Below are 26513 nucleotides of genomic sequence, written 5' to 3' on the forward strand. Positions count from 1 at the left end.
ATCAGCCTTGATGGATTTTCCAACAGTCTTAACTTGGTCATTTAACAGCTAGCTTTAATGAAGTTTAACAAAATGCAAGGCCTAAGGGCCTGATTCAGCCCCATTGACTTAATCAACAGTAAAGGTCTCCTGTACATTACAATGGATATTTGATCAACACATACCAAATCCTACATGTAGGAATTTTATTGTTTCTATAGCATTCCCCATCCCCACTCCCTAAAAAATAATTACACGGCGGGGTGAGAGGGAGACAAATTTCTCCATTCTCTTAAGACTCAAACAGCTAAAGGATTTTGCTTGCTCTTTGCACTCAGGCAGGCTTTTGTGTGTGAAGACACCAAGCATGGAAAACTTCAGGCCCAAAAAGATAAAACTTAAAGAAAAGTAAAAAGTCTGAAAACTGGGGCTTATCACACAAACTATTATTCATTCTTAACCACAGAGGTTGCTACCTAAGCATGCTATAGTAACATAACAAAATAAAGAGCTATGCACATCCTCTTGATTATTGGATTTTATTTACAGTTTATCATTAAAATTAAAGATTGATACATTAAACTATCAAATAAGCCTGTACAAGATCACAGCCCCTGGATTATATGTACTCACAGGACCCAAAACAATTTAACACAGCTGCAGTAGCACTTGGGTACAGTACTCCATGTAGTTCACCACTGTATCAGAGACCAAGGGCCTGTAAGTAAGAGTTACAACCTCAATTAAACATTTTAAAATGTACCATAAATGTCTTCCTAAAACAAAGAATTTTCAAGTCTGGAAGTCATAACTAACGGGTTAGCCATGCTCCAAGTCCAGAGGCAGCTAATGCTCTCAGATTTTTTTGAACTGATCCCTCTGTAAAACACACTGCAGACCTAGTTGAGAAACGTCCATAGCTTTTAAATCCTAGAAACACTCAAAGCATGTATAGGGAGGGAAATGCCAGAACAGAGGATTCCCTATTAGGAGGGGAGATTTATAGTATTTTTTAAGTCTATTCCCCATATACAGCAAATCCTCTGTTTTTACGTCATATCTGATGGGAGTAGCAATCGGTCCACCTAGAACAGAAGAAGGATGAGCAGAATTAAGAGCAGAGGCTCTTCTCATAAAATACTCTAATTCTTTTCATTTTAAGAAACTGGAACAGATCTATAGAACTTGCTGAGATGAAGAGCTTATACCTGTTTTATAATATAGTTCTATAATGAATAGTTGTCTTTGTATATTTTCAAACATGTCACATGGTAGCTTACAACACAAAGCGTCAGATTTTAGGACTTTGTCCTGACTAAGCAGCACTTAATTGTCTGGCCCACCTACGAGATGGAAAATAAGGTACTAGAAATGGAAAAGTCAGAGGGTGACAAGCAGATGAACTATGGAGCAATCCAGTTGCCCACCTGGATGCCCTAAAATATTAAGAAATTTCTTACATTGAGGAGGGAGCACCTAACTACCACAATGTGGATGAGAGGGCAGGTAAAGGAGAGAAACTAAACTAGAAAAGATTGATTTATATTAACTTAGTGAAAACAGAATGTACGCAATCTGATCAGGCCCTATATTGTAAGACAGTGGCAGCCTTTGGTCATTTAATCAATCAAAAAAACATGGTGAGGGGGATAGTGGAATCTGGAAGAAGGAAGGTATTCTCTACTTTAAACATTTCCCCCCACATAAAGGAAAATCCTGCTCAGCCCCAGAGCTCAGAACCGGGCTGCACAGAAGAGCTGCTCATTGTGGCACAGAAGCAGTGAGACTGGAGTTGTGATGTGAGGCTGGGGAATAGTTTAGATGCCAAAAGTCAGAACAGTATCTGCCTCTGTGGTGTTGTGGACACAACTAACCCATCTGTCATGACTTTCAGACACGAGGATTCTCTTTGTACAAGACGATGGCTTCCACAAACCGGTCAACACATAAGGAACTAGTTGATTTCTGAGGTAAGTCTTTTACAGTGACTCCACAAATTGATTCACTAATGGTATTCCAAACTGTTCCATTACACACACACACACACGTCTTTTCAGTTAGATTGTCCTATTTATTTCCTTATCTTGTGCTGACATGTATCTGAGACGGTGCATGAAAAAAAATAAGTTGGGTGTCTCCTCCAAAAGCCCCTTTCTTCAGCATATCTAATATGGGTCACTGCATTGCTGAGGTACAGAAATGGGCTAAAATCAGCCTCAATTTAGCTCCTCTTCATCCAATAGGGACTGGAATGTCACATTCTATTCCCACCTTCTGTGTCCCGCTCTCAAGGCTGTAACTGCAATTGCATTAGTCTGAAGGAGAGTATAAACATCATAAGCTGATGGATCTCTGTATACTAGTGGCACTGACAAGTAGGCACTTAGAGAGTTAAAATTCATGTTTTGCGGAGAGGGACTGCAGAAATCTACAGGTGGTTCACAAAAAAAATTATATATTTAAAAAATAAAGTCTATGCGATTCAGCTTCAGTTACATGATATTCATTGATAGTGCAAACCAGCCTTCTTCTCTTTGCCTCTCCACCTGTGGACAGAAGTGGGGGGAGAGGAACTGAAGTGAGATTTGTACAGTCCTTTCACTCCCACGAGTTTACCAGTTATTACCAGCTTCTGTAGATCCTCTAGCTTCCCATTATGTGAGGACTACTATAACTTCTCTTTCTGCTATCAGCACTATGACCAGTGGTGAGCTAGAGCCGGTTCACACCCTTTTGTCCTGCATGGGCTTCTAAATTTAACAACCCATAAATTGAAGCGACCCAGGAGTGTAGCTGGGGGGAAGTGGCCCCTCCCCCTAAGTACATTATCCAAAAGTGGCACTTTAGGCACTGATCCTGCCCTGCCCCCCCAGCTCCAGCCCACCTCCGCTCCGCCTTGCCTCTCCCCCTCCCTCCCACTTCCCGCAAATCAGCTGTTTGTGCAGGAAGCCTGGGAGGGCGGAGAAGCAAGTGGAGACTTCGCGCTCAGGCCCAGGGAGGTGGAAATAGAGCAGAGGTGAGCTGGGGTGGGGGGGCCATCTGTGCCGCAGCAGGTAACTGGGGGGTGGCACACACAGGGGAACTGCTCCCTGGCCTAACTCACCTCTGCTCCGCCTCCCTGGGCCTGAGCATGAAGCCGCCACTTGCTTCTCAGCCCTCCCAGGCTTCCCGCACAAACAGCTGATTCGGGCTGTGAGCTCGGCCTGACCTGGTGCTCCAGGCACTGCACGGCAGCAGCATGGCCTGGCTCCAGCCTAGCGGCGTGGTTGTAGCGCTGCCAGCCATCTCCAGGCAGTGCGGTAAGGGGGCAGGGAGCAGTAGGGGTTGGATAGAGGGCCGGGGCAGTCAGAGGGTGGGGAACAGGGTGGTTAAATGGGGGTAAGGATCCCAGGGGAGCAGTCAGGAAGGGGGGGGGGTTGGATGGGGCAGTGGGAGGCGGAGGCGATGGGCCACAACCCTCTTGTGGGGTGGGGAGGGAGCCAGTTGTTAAGATTTTGGCAGCTCATCACTGACTATGATGCCTCCCAAGAATACAAATGCTGATCAGACAATGGCTCAGCAGATACTGTTACTCCACAGAGTGTTCCTTCTCCTCCTGTTAAACAAGGAAGCTCTGAGGGAAATCTCATCCTCAGCAGGATACTGGAAATCTAGATTCTGACCATTTTTCTTTACGTTCAGAAAAAGATTTAACATTCGTACAAGTGAAAGTGACTGACATAACAGACTATTGCCATGGACAGGTCAAGTATGTTCTGGGCAAGTTTGCCAGCCTCCCAATCCCACCTATGGCTCTCCCAAATGTATCTCAATCTTTACTTGAAACACTGTTTGCTTTTTCAGTCACTGGTTGTTTCTAGTCAGACTGTCAGAGGTACCAAATTCTATGGTGGTTGGATAACGTGCACAAATGCCCACTGGGAGAATACAGTCCTAACATTACAGTAGAACCTCAGAGTTATGAACATGTCAGGAATGGAGGTGTTCGTAACTCTGAACAAATTATTAGTTCTTTCAAAAAGTTTACAACTGAACATCGACTTAATACAGCAGAAAAATGCTGCTGTCCCTTTTTTTTTTTAAGCCGTTTACGTTTAACACAGTGCTATACTATATTTGCTTTTCTTTGTTTCGGCGGCTGCCTGATTGCGCACTTCTGATTCCAAATGAGCTGTGTGGTGGACTGGTCAGTTTGTAACTGAGGTTCTACTGTACTTCATTTGTACCTTGTAGTGCTTTAATCCAAGTTTCTAGAGGCACGTGACTAGTTACATTAACATACTATCAAGGAGTCCCCTGCATGCTGCCCAGATTCTGATTTCTGTTATTAAACAGAGTAACTTTTTACTTCAGTTGATTTACTCTGGACTTATACAGGTATAAACAGAGCAGAATCTGGCCCACAGTATATGTCTAGAATCCTTATTACATATGCAGAGCACGGCAGTGAAAGCCCATAGCTGAAGAGGATGCTAACATGCAGCCTTATTTAAGTCTTACCTTTGTCCTCTGATTGACAGGTGTCAATTTCATACTTCCCGAAGTGGTATTTAATGGAGAACAAGTCTTGCTAGAAGCACCCGTAGATCTGTAGGTGAGGTGGAAAAGAGAAGGAGGAAGTGAATACTAGTAAAAGATCAGCAGCTTCCAACAAACCACTTAAATCTTTGTCACAAGCAGTGCTGTTATGCCAGCTGCAAGTATTGAAAAGCTACCGAAATGGAAACATCCTCCTTTGTTATAATGAGGGGGAAAAAATCTTCATCTCTACCCCAAACAACTAAATTCCCCAAACAACTTTGTTTTTAAAGTATCACCCAATTTCATTGTCACAAGAGCTGCTGTCCATCAACTCAACATGTTAGTAAGTAGTAAATCCAACAGGAAGTGACTTCACTGCTCACTCTACACCACATTGCCTTGCTTGCCATATTAATTCCTGTAATTCCTACACTACAGAGCTAGGCTGTGAAAAATGTCATGCTCTATGCAATGTAGTAAGTCAAACTAAGCCCCGGTGTAGGCACTGCAAGGTCAATGGAAGAATTCTTCCATCAGCCTAGCTACCACCTCTTGCAGAGGTGGATTTCCTACAGTGACAGAAGAATCCCTTCTGTTGCTGTAATAGGTAAGAGTTAAACTACGCCTGCCACAAAGGGTCAGCAGGGATCAGTCAATCTCCCAAGAGGGTTCCAATGCTTGCTAACAGGGTGAGTTCAACAGAACACACTTGCAACCCTGTTACAATCCATTTCCCATCTCTACAGGTTAGACTGTGATGAAACCAGAATGCCAATCATATCTGGGAGAATATGGTAATTTAACACAGTAGGAAAAACTGTCTCACCATTTGTCAGTCACCCACTCAGACAGACACTCTACTTAGTTGGTTTTTACCTTCTTACACTGGTCCCACTGGCAGGAGAAGGAGTATCTCCTTTGGAGCTGTCCACAGTTTCTGCCACTGGTACAGACACCTCAATTGTCCTCTTTTCATTTTCTAGAGAGTAAAGGAGGATTGCTCAATTCTAGTGAAGGTGCAGTAACCCCTCCATGCATTTATTATTTAGTATCTCATTTCTGGCTGTTTTATGTTTTTACTCCTCCATTTTCTTAGGTTACTATTTGTATTTATATTGCAATGGCACTGACAGAGTCTAATCAGGGATCAGGATCGCATTGTGCTAGGCACCGTACACCCCCTACACACATGCTTTGAGTTCTAGCCTTTATGCTTTTTCAGTGTTTTGTTACTTAATAGCCTTTTTCCCTTCCTTAGTTCGTTTGCTATTTCACTCAGCTACTTCAAGAAAGGATTAAAGTAGTCCTAATTCTGATGGACAGTTAAAAAAAAAAAAAAGATAGCATGGTAGCTAATCCATGGACCTTCGATTAGTAAGGAAGAATAAATTCTGCACTGACTATTCTCTAGTGTGCCATACAGTTTAATCTTCTCAGAGGATCCTGCAGGTCCTCAGCAAGGAACCAGACCTGAGGGAAAAAGACTCCTCAAAAGGCAGACAGCCCTGGGACTTGACTAAGAATAAGATGGCCAAATTACCGAGTGGGATTTTTAAGTCAGAAATTTGAATAAAAATATTGGACTTTTCCTCAGAAAAGCTCTGCAGAAGGGAGGCCTCATTAAGCTGCTTGCCACTCTGGAAGCAGAACGAGGGAAAGGGAGGCATTCCCTTGCTGCCCATGACTGACAAGTCTAGTTCTGCACCCAAACTGTAAGCAGGCTAACAAACTCATTGCAATGGCTCTATGGACATTAGCATGATGAAGAGTGAATAAAGCAGGCAGTGACACAACTGCAGCAATTAATTACATAAAAAAGTAACTTTAGGAAGATGTTAGCTGATGTATTTTGACCTGTCTTAATGAAATTTAGCAGCTATAAACAAGGAGAGCCTAGAACACATGACCAGACAGCTTTCAGTGGATTGTCAGCAAGTGCACTATTGCCCACACTGTTTGGGAATTGCTGATTTAGTCAACTGAAGATAGTTGGCACACAGGTAAACATCTTACTGTGTAGCAAAAAAAGGGGGGTGGGGGACGAGGGACTACATACCAGTCCAATTTACGTGGGGAGGTAAAACAGGCGATACTGGGGGAGAGATAGGATTGACAGTGGCCAATTTTTGCTGGTCTATCAGCTGCAGCAGTTTACCACGGGCTTCTGCACTTTGGCGGTTCAGCTCTGCTATTCGTTCCTCCAAGCTCTTTGGTACTTCTGGGAAAGTCTAAACACAAATCATTACAAACAAAAATGTGGAAGTTGCAGTCTTAGAGGGTATGCAGTAGATTAAGTGTTTTCATATAAAAACTGACCCTTCAGGTTGAATTTGGTTTCAGTAACTTAAAGTTAGAGCATCTTTCAGGTAAACCTTTGATTTTATGTGCCTTTTGCTCTAGCATCTTGTTGCTTGACAGATTAAATCCATCTTGTCATGAAGTTAAACTGCTCACAACAGACAGCATAAAGCTTTCTTCTCTCTATCACTCCAATCAACCAACCACAGTCAAGCAAATGTTTCACTAAACAAGCATGTTTTAGATGTGCAGGGGAGAAAGTGTTCCAAGATGGTAAAACAAATCTCCTGTTTCTTTAAACCAGGCTTACTCTCTCAGGGCCTGTTTTCTACTGCTTTGTTTCTTGCAAAATTATATATATTTTACACACACACCCCTGTGCAAACTGAGTGTAATGTGACCCATTCTATGCCCACTTTGCACAGCTGTGAACAGCTAGACACTGTGTAAGACAATGGAGAATTAAGCCCTTAGGCTACAGCTACACTAGGAAAATTAGGACCCCTAGTTCACCAACTATGCAGCTCCACTGATGGCAGTACGAATAAAGGCTCTAGTGGAGGCAGGCTTCAGGTGTATGTGTTGTCTATTCCTACTCAAAGCAGTGGCCTGTCTACACCACTACTGATGGAGCTGCACTGCTAGTTAATTCCAGGTCCCAATTTTCCTAGTGTAGACAAAGGCCTCTCTTTCCCAAAGACGTGAAGGATAAGCCAGTCTTGCTTACATGGGACAAGAGAGTAAGCCTTTTTAAATCTGCCATGCATCCTTCACTCGCCAGCACCCAGACAGCATTGACTTCCACCTTCAAAAAGGCTGCTTACATTGTTATCATAGCCTCACATGAGGAACTGCATCTGCAATCCCCAGTGAAAGGAAAATTGGAAGATGAGGGAGTCAAGACAGGATGAGGTTAAGAAGAAAAAAAGTTCTTCTACTCGCTCCCTTACAGTGACTGGCAAAAGTTGGGAATGAGAGAGACCGACCTAAACCTGATACCAAAAATAAATTATAAAATCAATACTTTGTGGGGAAATGGAGATGCGGGATGAAGGGCAACCCAATCTTTACTTTCTCTTACATTCTTACCTGTCCCTGCATGGCCAATCCTGAACTAGTGTTCATATTTTGCTTTGTAATTGGCTGATGCAGGCCATCCCCTGCCTCTTGAGAACGATCTCTGAATTTGCTCAGCTGAGCTTTGATAACAGAGTTCTGTAGTGTTAGCTCAGCTATCTGTCCTAGCAGATCATTGCTTTGAGTGTGCTCCTCAGGTGCACTGGGCTTCTGCTCATCCTCAGAGCCAACCAAGGCCCATCTGTCCACTGGGGACAAGGTGCTTCTTCCTTGCTGCCCTTCTGAAGGTAAAGAACTCTCCAAGTCTTTGTGCGAAGGAGGAATTCGCCACCTCTGCGTGAGCAGTCGATTCTCTTCATTAGTGTTCTGAGTTCCCACAGAGGAAGATGAGCTCTTTTGCCAGTTTGGCTCTCTCACAGTGGTTTCCATAGATGGAGAGATGTGGGATGCAGGATATGTGTGAACTGTCTTCTTCAGTGCTATAGACAAAGAGTAAAGGAACAGTAAACAAGCTGTCTTCAACATGGGGAGTGACTGTGCAGCACTACCCTAATGGAGCTAAGTCACAGAGAAGGGCTTGAACAGTAACACTCAGCTGAGAATGGGGACATGGGTAGTTTTCTACTCAGGGTACACCACTGGCTCATGTTCCCCAAAAGAGGTCACTGCAAGTATTTTAACAATTACAGTAGAACCGCAGAGTTACAAAACACCAGAGTTATGAACTGGCTGGTAGAACCAGAAGTACGCAATCAGGCAGCAGCAGAGAGTCCCTATCCCAACAAAACACCCCAAATACAGTACAGTACTGTGTTAAATGTAAGCTACTAAAAAAAAAAAGGAAAATTTAAAAAAGATTTGACAAAGTAAGGAAACTTTCTGTGCTTGTTTCATTTATATTAAGATGGCTAAAAGAAGCATTTCTCTTCTGAATAGTAGAATTTCAAAGCTGTATTAAGTCAGTGTTCAGTTGTAAACCTTTGAAAGAACCACCATCATATTTTGTTCAGAATGATGAACCTCCATTCCCGAGATATTCATAACTCTGAGGTTCTACTGTACTTGGACTTAAAGCTAGCAGAGGGGAATGGGCTGAGGATCCAGGAAGAGAGGAGCTGAACTTTTCAGTTTGCAATATCAGTTGGGAACTTTGAAATAAACATCTATTTTATGGCTGAGCAAGTCCTCCATTTTATAAAGATTGATCTCTAGTTATTCTCTGCTTTGTTACTGCCCAGAATCAACATCAGAGGAAAGGTACACAATGCTGAAAATAGTGCATGTCAGCTACCCACTGCTAAGCCAGCGCAGTTTGTCTTTCCCCAAATTACAGCATTTGAGTACAGAGTGACTTTTCTCAGAATTTGGAAGTAAATCTATAGTTTAGGAGTTAACATTTTTAAAAACAGATTCTTTAAGAAATTTAACATCTAATGACAGACCATTTAGTACCCCTAACACCACCACCACCACCACCACCAACAACACAGTGCAAACTTTTCAGACTTCCCATATGGTTAAAAACTTACTGAAGTCTTGTACATCGGTTACATTTAAAAATTATTTTTGAGGATTAATGATAATTTTCTTTCTGCCATGCTTTGTAACTGAAAGCTTACTCATCAGCAAGGGCTGTGGAAATTGAGAGTCAGTCGTCAACAGAAAGACAAGCAAACAGGAGAGGGCAGAAACACAGGCTCCAGCTGCAGAAGCAAGAGATCTGGGTTCTGATGTCAGACAGGTTTCTACGGTGCCAGGCACCTAGTTGCCCAAACTGTGAACTTGCATAGAAGGGCTGCCTCCAAAAAACAAGTGGGCAAGGCCAAATCCTGGTGGAAGTTCATTCAACAAAGAATAAAATATTTGGTGGGAGGGATACCTCAGTAGTTTGAGCACTGGCCTGCTAAATTCAGGGTTGTGAGGTCAATCCTTGAGGGGGCCATTTAGGGAACTGGGGTAAAAATCTGTCTGGAGATTAGTCCTGCGTTGGACTAGACGATCTCCTGAGGTCCCTTCCAACTCCGATAATCTCTATGATTCTGTGAAAGACGGAGCACAATATATGTGACACCATATGTGAAGGATATGGATCTCATTCTGTCCAAAGAGAGAGGCCACCATCTCACCATTCTGAAGAGGGGAGAATTCCTGGATACTTTTCTGTCTAGGCGGAGATAACAATACTGCAGGCTGGAACATATGAGCTGGCAAACTGCTGCCCGCCACTACAATGTCTGGGGGACTTGACCACTGGGGAAGTTTCACAGGCAGCTCCTCCTGTGAGAATACAAGTGTGTTCTCCCTTCTGAAAATATCGGTCCTGGGCACAGTAGAGTATAATGCAGGTTTCTCTGAAAAAGACAGACAAGGCAAGAATTGCGGGCATTAGAAACAAAATATTTTAGTACATGAGGAACAGAAAAATAAATTCCTATCAAGATAGGTCCTGCATTCAGATGACTGAAAAATATGGGGGAGGGGGAGGAAATTTACTTAACAGTATTTTACCTTTGATGAAGAGCTATACAGTAAGCACACTTGGAAAGGATACAAAACTTATTTCTGTATTTCTGAAATGGCTTTCCATCTCCAAGATGGAAATGAACAAACTTCAGCAATCAGGACATCAGACTGTAGAGCACCCACGAGAGACTGTCAGTCAATCAGAATGTACACGAATATGTATTTGGCTCTTCATTGTAAGGTGGGCTGGTTGACAGAAATTTAGCTGTTACGACTCTATTTCCAGTCATTCTGTGCTGTATATCCTCCTTTTAAACCCACTCTCTGTAAGTAGTATGCACATAGCCATCTAAACCATGGCTGCCATTCTCATCTAACTGCTTGCCTGTGATGGTTTGTGTGCATGTTGCCATCTGTTTTGGACATGTCAGGGAAGCACAAAATGAAAAACATGACTCCAGAATTATAGCTGGCTCTGAGATCATACTTAGTTGGAGTATGTACACCCCCCGCCCCAACTTTAGCCTCCATTTGTATGACCTTGTATCTGGCTTTCCCCTTAACGGCTTTGTTCAGGGCATCAATGCCTGAGAGGGAAAACTATAGGAGGGATAAAGCAGGACATGGCTGATCACAGAACTGAATGGCTGCATAACAGCTCTCTTAAATGTAAAGAGCCAAAAGGGAACTGGTCTGTTAGAGGCATTGCATAGTTAGTCACATCTGCTAAGAACTAATGTCAGATTAAGGGGAGTCTACTGCTCAGAATCACTGTTCCTCAGTGACCTTAACAAGGAGTGAGAAAATCCTCCTTTATATATTCCCCATGTAGAAGTATCCCTCCAGAGCTTCTGTCTCATGTGTGGAGCCCTGCGTGGATACAAAATGTGTCTCTGCATCCGATCAGTGATCCGCAAACATGGTCCATGGCTATAAAGTGGAACCCTGCAAATGTGCAGATTTCTACCCATGTGTCATTTGCCTCCTCAGCACCAGCTCCTCCAACGGACTCATATGAGACAGTTGGCTTCCTTGATTATCAAATACCTGTTGAAGTAACTAATGAGTTAGCCTCATCCACTACTGCATCAGAAATACCTGGCTCCAGTGTCTGAACCATCCAGAGAGGAGTCTGAAGGGAACAGTCTCCATCATCGGGAGGCACAGAAAGAAACATGCTTTGAAGCTTTGACTCTTTTGGAAGAGTATTTTTGGAAGCCATCCCAAGGAGGACAGAGCATTTGAAGGGGTTACTTGTGTTCAAGGAAGGGGAGCTTTGCTCTGAAACCTCTGGAGTCACAGCAGGAGCAGCTACGTGGGCTCTTCCTGAGCTGAATCCTCGTAGGGTACATCTACACTACAGGATTATTCCAATTTTACATAAACCGGTTTTGTAAAACAGATTGTATAAAGTGGAGTGCATGCGGCCACACAAAGCACAATAATTCGGAGGTGTGCATCCATGTACCGAGGCTATCATCAATTTCTGGAGCGTTGCACTCTGGGTAGCTATCCCATAGTTCCCGCAGTCTCCCCCACCCATTGAAATTCTGGGTTGAGATCCCAATGCATGATGGTGCAAAAACAGTGTCGTGAGTGATTCTGGGTAAAAGTCGTCACTCATTCCTTCCTCTGTGAAAGCAACGGCAGACAATCATTTCACGTCCTTTTCCCCTGGATTGCCCTGGCAGACGCCATAGCATGGCAACCATGGAGCCTGTTTTGCCTTTTGTCACTGTCACCGTATGTGTACTGGATGCCGCTGACAGAGGCGGTACTGCAGCGCTACACAGCAGCATTCATTTGCCTTTGCAAGGTAGCAGAGACTGTTACCAGTTGTTCTGTATCGTCTGCTGCTGTCATGGGTACTCCTGGCTGACCTTCGCTGAGATCGGCCGGGGGCGCAAAAACAAAAAATGGGAATGACCCCCTGGGTCATTCCCTCCTTTATGTTATAAGTAAAAATAGAGTCAGTCCTGCCTAGAATATGGGGCAAGTGTACTAGAGAACCAGTGTGCCAGAGAGCACAGCCGTTCCGTGTCAGATCCCACAGAAATGATGAACTGCATGCCATTCTAGAGGGTGCCCCTGCAACAACCCCACCCATTGCTTCCCTCCTCCCCCATCCCTCCTGGGCTACTGTTGCAGGGTCCCGCCATTTGTGTGATGAAGTAATAAAGAATGCAGGAATAAGAAACACTGACTTTTTAGTTAGATAAAATGAGGGGGAGGCAGCCTCCAGCTGCTACGATAGTCCAGGCAGGACATTAAACAGTGGGGTGGAGAGGAGCCCAGCATCCCGCTGCTATGATAGTCCAGGCAGTACAGAATCTTTTCTTTAGACATGAAAGGGGAGGGGTTCATGGAGCTCAGCTCCCAGTTGCTATGAGGAGGATGGTTACCAGCCATTCTGTACTATCTGCCAGGAAATACCGGGAGTCATTCCTATTTTTACCCAGGCACCCCTGGCCGACCTCACCTGAAGCCAGCCCGGAGCACTCAAGGGATGACGACAAGGACGACTACTAGTCCTTCTGCACTGTACTGTCTGCCACCGGGGAAGGGAGGGGAGAGGATGCTGCTGTTCAGTGCCGCAGCACCGCGTCTACCAGCAGCATGCAGTAGACATACTGTGACACTGAAAAAAAGTCAAGAAACGATTTTTTTCCCTTTTCTTTCACGGGGGTGGGGAGGAGGGGTAAATTGACGAGATATATCCTGAACCACCCCGGACAATGTGTTTGACCCTTACAGGCATTGGGAGCTCAGCCAAGAATGCAAATACTTTTCGGAGACTGCGGGGACTGTGGGATAGCTGGAGTCCTCAGTCCCCCTCCCTTCCTCCATGAGTGTCCATTTGATTCTTTGGCTTTCTGTTACGCTTGTCACACAGCACTGTGCTGTGGACTCTGTATCATAACCTGGAGATTTTTTTCAAGTGCTTTGGCATTTCATCTTCTGCAACGGAGCTCTGATAGAACAGATTTGTCTCCCCCTACAGCGATCAGATCCAGTATCTCCTGTAAGGTCCATGCTGGAGCTCTTTTTGGATTTGGGACTGCATCACCACCCGTGCTGATCAGAGCTCCAAGCTGGGCAAAGAGGAAATGAAATTCAAAAAGTTCGCGGGGCTTTTCCTGTCTACCTGGCCAGTGCATCCGAGTTCAGATTGCTTTCCAGAGCGATCACAGTGGTGCACTGTGGGATACCGCCTGGAGGCTAATACCGTCGATATGTGGCCACATTAACCCTAATCCGATATGGTAATACTGATTTCAGCGCTACTCCTCTCGTCAGGGAGGAGTACAGAAACCGGTTTAAGGAGCCCTTTATATCAATATAAAGGGCCTTGTTGTGTGGACAGGTGCAAGGTTAAATCGGTTTAACGCTACTAAAAATCAGTTTAAATGCGTAGTATAGACCAGGCCATAGAAAAAGTAAGGAAAGGGTCATTAATTGTAACAGAAATGTCTGTGGTACAACCAAAGCTACAGCATAGGTCCACAGCTGGTTACATGACTGATCCTCACATTCCAGATCCAGGCTTGGAGCTGCCAGTGAGGGGAAGGAGAGGAGATTAACCAGAACTGTATAGATAAAAAGAAAGATTAGATAGATAGATAAAAAGAAAAAGACAATATGTCTGTAAAATCCAAAGGTTAGCAGCTGGGGTCTCAGGGCAGAGCGTTTGAGATAAGAGCTGTTTACTGTGGCATAGAAGCAGACAATAGTTCCCAGGTTTATTTGGGAGGTGGCTAGACAGCACAAAGATTTAACCCATTAGTTCTTCCTGTGCAAAGGGGATCCATCAATCAGCCTAGGACTAGACGTTTGTCTATGTACGACAATTTACTGCCAAGCATAATAGTTACTATCTGGCATCGTCCCACTGAATTCAATGAGATTACACAGGTGTCTGCTGGATCAAGTTCTAGTTTGTGTCAGTGATTTCTTGGCAACTATCCCATACTGTCGCAGATGTTGCTTGGAACTGAGGATGTTTTTCAAAATGTCACCTAGGATTCTAAAGCTACTAATGCGCTGAAATGACACTCACCTTGACTGTTGACTGTAACTCCAAAATCTGTTGGACTTCGCCCTCTGTTAGGATCTGTTACAGGGAGGCTTTTGAATGCCTGAGTGAGTGAAATCAACTGTTCATCTGTTACCACCATATATTGCTGAAGTCTTTTCTAAAAGGAGCGGGAAAAAAAGCCACATATACATCGAGATCTGTGTTCTAGGGACAAAAATTAGACAGATGTATCATTCCTCTGAATGGAAGAATCTATTTCCCAGCTTAGTGCCAAAGCTTTAATCTGATCCCAGTGAGGTGCCAAACAAACACATCTCTGCACTTGTCTCCTCTATTTCTCTCTCCTCTTTTTCCTTTCTGACCAGCCCCATATTTTACTGATTACCCCCCACTGCCACCCATCCTCCTCTGCCTTCCCCAGGTTGGTTTTCTCTTATGGGGAGGGATAGCTCAGTGGTTTGAGCACAGGCCTCCTAAACCCAGGGTTGTGAATTCAATCCTTGAGGGGGCCATTTAGGGAACTGGGGTTAAAATCTGTCTGGGGATTTGTCCTGCTTGGAGCAGGGGGTTGGACTAGATGACCTACTGAGGTTCCCTTCCAACCCTGATATTCTATGGCTGCAACTTCCACCCTAATCCACCACAGCTGCAGAGTGAAACTGACAGAACCTCAAGTCAGTTCCACTTCACTGTCCCTCTAGTATTAATAGTGTGAGAGCACAGAGGCAGATTTTTAAGAACACAGACTACACAGTAGGCATCCATTAAAGTAAGACTAAGCTGTACTAAATCAATCTTCCGTCAAAGGTTAAAGAGATTTTCTCAAAATAAAAACGTTTCTCATTGCTCCTTTTAATTGATAGGAATTTGGAGCTTGCTGAAGTGAGGAAAATATACCTCTAGTTAGAATAAGGCAGAGGGTTGGCATTATGCTTCCTCTATCACAATGTCCCTTGCTATTATGTTCCTCGGATTCTTTAACTACCACATTTTCAACACTGATTTGTAGTGCCGTCCCTTGCTGTTGAAGTCCTTTGCCCCCTCTGCTGCTCTGCCAATGCATGTCAACTTAGACACGTCATTCTAGAGATAAAGAATCTGCTTAAAATCTTTCACTGCATTAGTTCCTGCCTTGGGCTTCATAGGGTGTCAAAGGAAAGACTCAGCAGCTCTTTGTACCTGTATGGCAGCATTTTCTTCCCTGACCAGAAGGATTTCAGTTGTCAGAGCATCAATCAGTGCTCTGTGTTCATGCAGCATCCCCTCAAGCTGCTGCCTCATTGTTGCTTCCTGACGCAGCTGCATCTCACCCTGGCGGTGGGGGGGGGGTGAGGTGGGGGAAGAAAAAGACAATCAATAATTAATACAGGTTTATATTTACAAAAGGGAGTAATTCCAAACCTCGCGATCAAGTTAGCATAGAAATGCAGCTTTTAGGTGACATCATTGTTACCATTGCAATCCTGTTTATTGCGCATACAAACTGATACTCTACTTGACTTGTGTTACTGTCCCTTCCCCACTCTCCCATGATGGCACAGGAGTAGGGAAGACCTTTTAAACTCCTATGCTTCTTTCTTCACAGCCTTCATGAAAAAGACATAACCAGCTCTTGGTGAAGCATTCTCCCTCTATGCCAACTTTAACTCCATACTACAGGATTACACACACACACACGACAATGTAGAGTTAAGGATGCTGGTGCTTGACAGTGCTTTGTGCTACTCATGTCTGGCTTGATTTTCCTGGCCATTCCAGTGAAGAGAGGTCAGACCAATTGAAGGAGAAGGCATCTGTTCTCCAGGATCGTTTCCACCAGGGCTGGGAGCAGAAGAGATCTGAATATTTTTTCCTTGTTGGAGGCAAAACTAGTGCATTTAGACAAAGCCCCTTTAGAGGGACATTAAGCAAAGGATCTTGTTGTTCAGATCCCCCTCCCTTGAGATCAACAGTTTGTAAATTGATCTTATCCTTTAACACTTCCTCTCTATCCATGGAGAATTCTAGATGCTTCCTCTCACCTGCAATGAGGAGAGGAGAGTCTTGCCTGGCCTGTTGACATAGACCACTGCCATCTTGTCATCAGTGGTGGTTAAGAGAGGGGAGAGGTGTCTCAGGACATTAGTAATGGCACTGATCTCCAGCCAGCTGATGCTCCTCCTAGATTCGGCTGAAGATCATTTGCTCTGCTATGAGTGTGGCAGCATGAAGGCTGATACATGTGTCTACGACAATCCTTGTCACTGCTGGATCTGAAAGAGGTTTTCCTTGAGTTTTGTATATCGTGCTACCACAGCACTGATGACGCGAGATACAGTGAACTACAAGTGGAATCCTCACTGTGATTCCCCACGGAGAAAATGAGAACCTGGAGAGGCTGTGTGTAGAGAGAGATCCACTGGACTGTTCTAGACACATCAGATCAAGCAGGAGGAATGCTCCTCCAAGTGGTTGTCTGTGAGTTATGAATAAGAGGATTTACATCCTTTATTCTGAGAATGCACAATCTGGCCCTTAAATGCTGGATATCCTGAGAAGTGTTGGGGAGCTCTTTTCTAGGTTAAAGACAAAACTGTGCCTCTGCAGAGCTTGAATTACCCAACTGGGCACCTCAGATGGCTTCCACTGGCATTGGACTGGACAAGAATGTCATCTGTATAGTAGCAAATGTAAATCTCCTCCTCTCTGAGGGAGATAATCAGGGCTATCAAAATCTTAGAGAAAAGCTGAGAGGCCAAAGAGGGGGACAAAAAGAGGATCATGTATTGTAAAATGACAACTCTCCAGAGTGAAGCACAAATACTGACAGGCAGATGGGAGGGGACATGCTGGTATATCTCCTTTAAGCCTACGGAACACAGGGAATCCACTTTCTGAATCTCTTAAAACTTGGAGGGATAGATTTTCCAGCCTAACCTGGGTGCACCAGACTGATTGGTTTAGGTACAGGCAGAGCCAGGACTGAGCAGAACTATTCCATACTTTTGGGGAACTCAAACTAGTCTGAAATAAGAGCTCTGGGCCGTAGTGGTGTTGAGAGCCAGGGTCAGTGACTGCAGCCAAATGTGTCTCCTAGTCTTATGTGCTTTGTTTATGATGTACCAGGAGAGGAAGGCTTTCAAAATGGAGGTAGGGCACACACAGCACAAACCACTACTGAGGTGTGTCAATGCTCTAATTTTTTGTCCAATGGAACATTGAGGGAAATAGCATTAACAGGATGAGTGGCTTTGTTTTTTATACACCTCTACCCCACTGTCCTCGGGAGCCAAAAAAAAATCTTACTGCGTTATAGGTGAAACTGCGTTATATCAAACTTGCTTTGATCTGCCGGAGTGCGCAGCCCCGCCCCCCCCGGAGCTCTGCTTTACCACCTTCTTTCCGAATGCGTATTATATCAGGTCACGTTATATCAGGGTAGAGGTGTATATAAGTAAAAGCAGTAAGAAGATTTTAGAATTCACTTCAGGAACATGACCTAATCTATTCCACTTTTCTTTAGTGATCTTATACAGTTTGGCATAGATCTCAACAGACTTTAGTGTTTGAAATGAAACGTCTGTTGCTTTTATATTTAGAGGTAACCGTAGCAAAGGATTCAAGAGACCAGAGTTTCCCTTCCTGCATTACTTATTTTAAGGATATGTACCAACAGATGGGAGCCAGTGGAGGGTTCACTCTTCACAGAGGAAGAGGAAATAATCTCTCTGGAGGCTCCAAAACCTCTTGAAATGCTCTTTTTCTAGAATGTGTAGCCCATCCTTTGGCAACTCCTAGCTTGCTGAAGGGGGAGGGAGGTTAGCTGGGCAAATAAACCAGGGCTACAGAGGCCTCCCAAGCATAACCCCCATAATAGCTTTAAGGAGAAGACAGTGGACTGTGATGGTATCTTACAGGCAGCATCTCAGTAAGGAACAAAGTCTCTGGGTGCACAAGCACTACCACCAAGGGGACAGTCCTAAGGGTTACCGGTATCAAATATGGTATGGCTGTATTTGGCTTAGCCACTGCAAAAAGAACAGGGGACAGCCCAACAAGTCACACAGCTGTGGCTGTATCCCTCTCAATCAGGGTTTGACTGCATTGCCAGGGCTGGCTCCAGGCACCAGCCGACCAAGCAAGCACTTGGGGCAGCACCTTCGGGTGGGGCAGTGCTTGGGTTTTTGTTTTGGTTCGGCTGAGCGGCACTGGAGGGGTTTTTTTGGTTTCTTTTTGTTTCGGCCGGGTGGCGGGGGAGCAGGGGGCTTGGGGCAGGGTGGTGCGGCACTTGCAGGGGGCTTGGGGCAGCGCAGCTCTCGCAGTGTGTGTGTGTGTGTGTTTGTTTGTGTTTGTTTTACGGAAGGACGGCGCTCTTTTTTTTTTTTTTGCTTGGGGTGGCAAGAAAGTTAGAGCTGGCCCTGTACATGGCCCACAGTCCATATCTATGGGCTGGACACCACTCAACTCTCTCAAGACCTGAATGGAGACTCACTTCCAATGAAGACAGTGACAGATGGCCAGGAATCAATTTCAGCCCATCTTCAGCCTTGCCTGGTCAACAGTATTTTTCAACTAGGGTGAGGGACCAGCCTCTGCTGTTTGTGATACAACCTCATCTGTGCCTCAGACCCAGGGGTATAGCCTACCCAAATCTTCACAATCCAGGCCAAGGCCCACTGCTCCCAGTGAGGGGAACACAGCACGAAGAAGCAACACAACAGAAAGGAAGACTGTCATCCAAACGAAAGGGTCTAAAAAACCTTGTGCTCAAGCAGAGCAGTTCACTGTGAAACAAGTAGCAGCTAGGTGCTGTGATGTAGTTCCCAGGCACATGTGGAGGAACCAGGAAGGGACTGAGATCATTAGCATATAACTAATCCCAGAGCCCACATACCTAAGACAGATAGAACACTTTTAAACTATAAAAATTAAATGCATATTCAGAATACTGGGTGTGTTTAAATGTTGCTTTGTTCACAATCAGTTGTTTTTTGTCTAAGTGGACTACATCCCTCACTGAAGTAAATGGGAGACCTCCTCTATTCAGTTCAGTGAACTCCTGCCGTTTATTAGAGAGACAATAGTTTCTGCTGAACTAATAATTTTACCTTTTTTAAATTGCACACAAACAATCCTAACAAAACTATTAAAGATATTGAGATTGCAAAGTAAAGGAGTTGAAAGTTAGGAAATGTCAAAGTTAAGGCTGTAAATTAAACTATAATCCTTGGGCTTATTCATTCTAGCTACAGGAGCAGTTCACATAATATCTACTCACCTCCTTGAGGTAGCGCATCAGACGACAGAGTGTGTTCACCAGTGACACGGTGAACCCTGTGAGGCCATGACTGTTTTGCATTCTCTGTACTTCACGGCCTGTCCATCGCTCATATTCCTCCATTTCATGCTCCACTTCATGAATCATGTGATTCAGGACATCCAAGCTGGATTTATTGCCACTTGGGAGTTCAAAGGAAACTGCATTAGCAAGAGAATCATTTCTTCTCTGTTTGGAAGCCATCTGTGCAGTATGATTTCTTTTCGCTGAAAGAGAGACAGACAAAAAAAAATCCTTTAAAATCCAACTGTGGGAGAAGTACTCTGTTCCAGCACTATAATGGACAAAGGAACATCAAAGATAGATGGATCCTAGTCATTTAGATTAATATAGGTTGTTTCTAAATCCTCAGAAACTAGACTGTAAGCCTTAACTCTGAGAGCTACCCTAGTGACTTTCAAAAATGCAGAGACCACACCTGGTTTAAATGTCTGGTAAACAAACATCAAAATAAAGGCACCAGCTCCACCATTTGTTTATACTTTTATCTTCCTTGGCAGACAATTAGAAACTGTTTGCGGGTGAACTTCAATAACCTTGGGAATATACAGCTGATCAACAGCCTTCAGCCCACAAGTACAGGGAAGGACAACTGTACATTGGATTTCTCCTCCTTCAGGCCTCACTTTGGGAACTCCTGGTCTAAATTTCTGCAGAACCAACATCGTTTAGAGAGTCAACTATTCTACAAACCCCTAAGTATTGAATACATAGATCTGTGCAGTACAGCACAGAAAAAGTTCCAGGGAGTGCATGAGGACAGCCATGTAGAGAGGTATAGGTGAGTTAGCAGGGAAGTGAGTCACTTGAAGGTATCCCATCTACATTTCCCAACGTCCCATGGACCTTTGCTATGCTTCTCAGCAGGAGTCAAAGTTTGAGAGACCTGCTCAGACACATCTGACCAAGACTTAGCTGTGGGGAACCAAATATAACAGAGCTGAGGCATAGGGGGGTGGGATGGGACTTGCAGCAAAAAGTGCACCTATAATTAAGTTACCAGCTTCACTCCTAAGGCATCTTCTCTGTCTGAGAAGCTTCCTGTAATTTTTCAGAAGAGAGTCCTCATATGATGACCCTGAGTGAATCATTTGGACTAAAACTGCTGCTGAAGAAGGTTATAACCTCCCTGAGACCCAAAGCATATGGATGACACTCCATCCCCCAAAACCCTCAAAACACCCTTGCATGTCCTACATGGCAGCTCTCCCAATTGGCTCCCCACAGTCCTGCTGCCTCATGGTACCAAAACAGCAGTGGCAATATGAAACCCTGGCAATAGCAATACCACACTGCATACAGAGCTTGTTCCTCATGACATTGTTGCCTCTTTTGCACAGTGAATCAGTAATAGTACGATGTGGATCTCAGTCCATATGCACAGAGGTATTAACACACGAAGACTGTGCTTCCCCCCTCAGCCACTTCATGCAACTCTATTCAGTTATGAGGAGTAAGGGGAACTATTCTTTATACACAGAATTGCCAAATTTCATAAGTGTCCTATCCATTCAGCATTATGTGAGAGACATTTCAGAAACTGGGATGGACCAGGGTAGAGAGACTGTTTTGGGTCCCCTTCCCCCTTTTAAAGTCAGAGGCACCCAAAAAAATTTAGACAACATCCAGACCAAATTTCATTTAAAAATGGTTCCTAAAAATTAGTAAATATTTTCCTAAAACAATTTAAATGAAAATTTCAAATTGTCCCCTGAAGGGCTGTTGGTGCCAAATTTGATGACTAAATTCAAAACAAGATTTCAGTCCTTTGTGAGCAAATCACAATGCAACCTTAGCTACATAGTCACTATGTCTCTCTCTGTAATCTTAGCAAATACCAGAGCTGAAAGTAAAACTCCAAGCAAAGAGTATACTGTAACCAGGGACCACAAGCAGGGAAAGAGGAGACTTCTTTACTATCAGGTTAAGTTCTAAATTGCTACTGTATCTTGACTTTTAACTCCAATAAATTACATTGATAATCAGTACCGTTTAATGAAAATATGGTCTCAACCAGAGCTTTAAGGGACACTGGAGGAAGGCAGATTAACTTGTACTTGAGACAGTGTTTTTGGATGAAATATTCATTTTAAAAGGATCAAACCTTTTGTTGAAACTTGCTTTTGCTTTCTTGGGTTTGGGTTCAGCACCTGTCTCACAGTGTAAGAGGAATCTGAAGTCTGCTCTTCATCTTCATTCTGAAGCCTTGAATGGATTCTCTGGACTACTCTGGTAGCATTGAGGGCTGATTAAAAACAAAAACAAAAATCACACATACACACCCACACAACTAACTGATTAACTGTAAAATATTTCATCCACTGCACTAAATGTTACAACTATGTGGGTGAAACCAGATAATAACTACACTCTCAAATGAACTTACATGGTAAGAGACAAAACACCATATCACCCATGAGCAAACACTTCACAAAACAAATCACTCCATATCTGACCTCTTAGTTCTCATCCTCAAAGGGAACCTGCACAACAGCTTCAAAAGATGACCTGGGAGCTTAAATTCATAACTTTGCTAGACACTAGAAATAATGGGACTTAAGACACTGGATTTATGATTTATTACAATAATCTGTAACCCACTAACCCCCCTTTTTTGTCCTATGACTGGGGAGATATTAACAAGTCACTTCACTTAGAATACGTGTTAACTACTGATGCTAAACAAACTGTTCCACCTTGTATTTAGTTGTGACACTGAGTACCTTTCCCAGACTGAAGAAGAGCTCTGTATAGCTCTAAAGCTTGTCTCCCTCGCCAGCAGAAATTGGTCCAATAAAAGGTATCTCACCCACCTTGTCTCTATATATAAACACATTCAAACTGCCAGCACCTTACTCTGTTAACCCAACTCAGATTTCTGAAAATATCCTGTCCCTTCCTCTCCATTAAGATTATTCTGAGTAAGATGCTGTTAGCAGCCTATGTCCTTTGAGAGTTAATGTTACAGTAGAGCCAAACCTGCAGCTCCTGATGATGGCAAAGCAGTTGTTGGAGTCACAGCTACATTTGCTTTCTGTGATGGAGGTGTTCTCAGTTGCTTCTCAGCCCATAGCTGGGAAGCCCCAGCAGCATTTTCTTCTTTCAGTAAGTGGAGTAGCCTATATATAAGCATAAAAGAGAGAGAGAGCGCACGCACGCACGCGCACACACACACAAGGGTACAGTGAACTCCGAAATGACAATGCTTACAGCTAATCTTTACCATCTATCTGTAAAAAGCCTCTCAAAAAGTCTTTACTCCTGGGGGAATTCTGTGCCACTGCACATGCATAGAATCTATGTCTCCCACAGATTTCTTTGCTTCCCTGCAGAAAAATGACTTTCTGATGGGGAATCAAAATGAAGCCACAAGAATGCGTTCAGGAGTAAAAAGTAGTTAAAATTGTTCAAATACCCCATTAATACAAAGCCTCAAAATCCTAGAAATGAGTTAAATCCTTCCCCACTCTATTTTAGTTACACAAGTACTCCTCCACTGTAACCAACACAAGGCTAGTCTACATTTTGAAGATTACAGTGGCATGGCTACAGCACCATAGCTACACGGCTGTAACCCCGTAGTGTAGATGCACACTAAAATGACAGAAAGGGCTCTTCTACCACTATAGTAACTCCACCTTCCCAAATGATGGTGCCTAGGTTGACCGACGAAGGCTTCTGTTGATTTAGCTGCATCTACACCAGGGTTTTAGGCCAGCGTAGTTGCGGCACTCAGGAGTGTGGATTTTTCAATTCCTGAGTGCTTTAGTTATGCCAAGCTAAGCTTTAAGCGTACAGCAGGCCATGATGACGTGACATTTGACATTTCCTCTAATGACACCAGAAAGTGTGCTACTTTAAGAACTCCAACAAAACATCCTTCAAACCCAATGCTACTTTCCTCAGTCAACTCAAATATACATTGCTATTGTTGCAAACCAACATGGCCAAATGTAATATAAATTCTATATAAAATTTCATTCATAATATAAGTTGCTGAAGTCAATACAACACTGATGGAGAACCACAATTAAAGGAAAAAAAAAGGTAAGTCTATACGAACCATACTACACCTACACCCACTACAGACATCCACACTAATCCACCAACACATACAGCAGACCTTCAACAAATGCACACCACTACCCACAATCACTCAAACATCTTAAATACTAGCCAATCTTATTACTGAGCACATACCTTATACATTGAAACAAATACACGATCTACCCCCTTATAGCACTCACAAGACACTCTTTCAACCTCCAGTTATTCAACACATAAGTACATACGCATATATGTTTCTGAGATAGAGATCACTACTGAGAATTAAAACACAAGTAATGGAGTTGTGATGATGAATGGTATATATGGAGGATATGTTAGATATAGTGAGCACACGTTTGCATAAGTTAAGGATGATAGGAATATGCTTAACTTCTTTTCCAAGATTTTGAGTTTTGCATGAGTGGTTAACTCTTCAGTGCAAAAGTTCTAGTCTGTTTGGCACATGCAAAAAAGATGACATCTGCTATGATCACGCCTCTCCCCTTTTCTTCTTTCCTCCATCTCCAACTTTTCCACCTTTATGACTAGCACTGAGGCTTCTGACGCACTTTCTATCTCTAATACAGCCATCTGTGCAATCGATCTCATTCCCTCCCAACTCCTGACCACCTTCAGTCCTTTCCTCTACAGATACACGCATGCTGTAGTCATCTCCCACCCCCCAAAAGACAACCCACAGATTTCAGTTGCTTCTGACTACTCCTCCTCCCTTCTATTCTTCACATGAGGTAACAGAACATGCCTTACGAAACTGTTACCTCAAGTTCCTAACTCCATCCTTGATCCCCCCACCCCCAATCTGCCTTTTAGCCTCTTCACTACTGTGAAACAGCTCTTAAAGTTTACGAGGCTCTTTTTAGCCAAGTCCAAAAAGTCTCTACTCCATCTTCATCATTCTTGAGATTTCTGTTGCTTCTGACACAGTTGATCACACCTTTCTTCTTGATATATTATCTGTTCTGGACTGACAATACAGTTCTCTTCTGATTCTCCTATTTGATCATGCCTTCCATGTCTGTCAATGGGTCCTTCTCTTCCAATGTCTTGTCCACTAGGGTCCCACAAAGTCCTGTTGTTAGCCTGCCCTCTTTTCCCTTTACACTCTCTCCTCTCTGGGTGCTCTTAATTGCTATTAAGATTTCAATTACCAATCTAATTCCACAAGTCAACCTATTATTTGTACTGAGGTAGTGCCTAGAGGTCCAAATCCAGAATGGGAGCCCACTGCACTAGGCACTGTCCATACAGCTGAAAGAAGACCTCTGTCCTCAAATAGCTTACAATACAAATATGAGACTGAGGGTGGAGGGTGCAGGGGAAGAGACACATGACACAAGGTAACAATGAAAGAATTACGGTAAGTGTAATAAATATCAGTCACAGCTCACCAAGTGCCTAGTCACTGCCAAGTGTTTTGTAGGCATTATGGGAGAGGTGATTTTAAGGAGAGATTTGAAGGAGGATATCGTAATAGCTTTGTGGATATTTATGGAGAGCAATTCCTGTGCATAAGAGATAGCGATGGGAGAAAGCGCAAAGGTGTTTGGATATCTGATTGTGCTATTAAAACACTATGGGGACAGAAGCCTTATGATAGTGGACTGACAGACAGAAACACACACTGACCTGTGTGTGTCAATGTTGGACTTGAAGTGCAAAGACACATCCTGTTCATTCACACTGCCCTCTGATTGACAGTTGGAGGAACCCTCCCCTTCTACTTCATTCAGAGCCTGTCCCAGAAAAACAGAAGACATCTCAAATGTTACATGACAGCAATTTAAATCCATCCTTCAGAAAGGAAAAAAATAAAGTAGTTCACTAGAAACACTTCGCAGAAAACAAGTCTCGTTATTGTAGTTCACCTCTAAAATATGGACAAAAATACTCTACACTTACAGAGAAGACAGGAAATAAATTCATTAATGTTTGTGAAGTACTGGGATACTACAGCGATGAGTACTCTAGAAAAGACCACAGGAAATGAATACTTCAATATTCAATGCTTTGTTTGGATGTGTGCAGTAAGGCAAGGGCCGCACAATGACTGAGGATAAAAAATATTGAACAGTTGCCTCATTTCCTTAGTAGTAGCCTTTTTAGCCATCAAATGAGACAGGGGTATTATGGAAAAACAACATATGATCATGTAATTAAGTGGCAGAATAAATACTGCCAGAGCAACTAGATTCTGGCATTTCCTAAGTTTTGAATGATTCACTTTGCAATCTAAACAAAATTCTTTTAATGTAGTTTATATATAAAACCCTACACATTAATTGCATTTACAGCACATGCATAAAAAGTGACATAATATAGTGAAAAGGATGATATTTCATCATGCATGTAACTTAGGAAAAAGTCAATTCAGAATTAAGGTCTCCTGCGGTAACCAGAATTTTGCGCTGTGTATGCTTTACAACAGGATCTTTGGTCGGGATTTTCAAAAGAGTAGAAGAGAGCTGGAGACCCAAATCTCACTAAAATTCGGTGGTGGTTGGACATCTGCCTCCCCTAGCTTCCTCCGGAAAGCCCAGACTTTCAACTTATCATACAACTCACATGCAGCGATAGAATATGCTACATATATAAATCAAAGGCCACAGCAAAAAATGCAAATAATGAATGCCTTCATTTAAAAAGAACCCAGACTGACTGGCAGAGCAGTCCTGAATTCATTTTAGGATATTATGTATTTGTATAAGGTGCTGTGGTGTAAATATTAGTACAGAATCATAACAGGAAGACTACACT

The 26513-nt window shown here is 43.4% G+C and overlaps 1 protein-coding gene across 3 annotated transcripts in view; it reads right to left on the reverse strand.

Moving 5' to 3' along the window:
• Positions 1-504: 504 nt before the first annotated feature.
• The window catches only part of SPICE1 (spindle and centriole associated protein 1), a 35209-nt gene continuing 9200 nt past the window's right edge, over positions 505-26513 (reverse strand). For 2 of the 3 annotated variants that reach the window (XM_030534580.1, XM_030534597.1), the window contains exons 6-17: positions 25386-25492; positions 22671-22810; positions 21796-21936; positions 19632-19897; positions 15554-15685; positions 14396-14531; positions 10002-10226; positions 7888-8354; positions 6557-6728; positions 5377-5479; positions 4480-4567; positions 505-2525 (exon numbers count right to left, since the gene is read on the reverse strand). In XM_030534580.1, coding sequence (XP_030390440.1) covers positions 2472-2525; positions 4480-4567; positions 5377-5479; positions 6557-6728; positions 7888-8354; positions 10002-10226; positions 14396-14531; positions 15554-15685; positions 19632-19897; positions 21796-21936; positions 22671-22810; positions 25386-25492 — 2031 coding nt within the window. In that variant the 3' untranslated portion in view covers positions 505-2471. The remainder of the gene's footprint in view (positions 2526-4479; positions 4568-5376; positions 5480-6556; positions 6729-7887; positions 8355-10001; positions 10227-14395; positions 14532-15553; positions 15686-19631; positions 19898-21795; positions 21937-22670; positions 22811-25385; positions 25493-26513) is intronic. The other variant, XM_030534589.1, reaches the window with a different exon arrangement.

This window comes from Gopherus evgoodei, chromosome 1 (assembly GCF_007399415.2).
Source record: "Gopherus evgoodei ecotype Sinaloan lineage chromosome 1, rGopEvg1_v1.p, whole genome shotgun sequence".
Taxonomy (NCBI): Eukaryota; Metazoa; Chordata; order Testudines; family Testudinidae; genus Gopherus; species Gopherus evgoodei.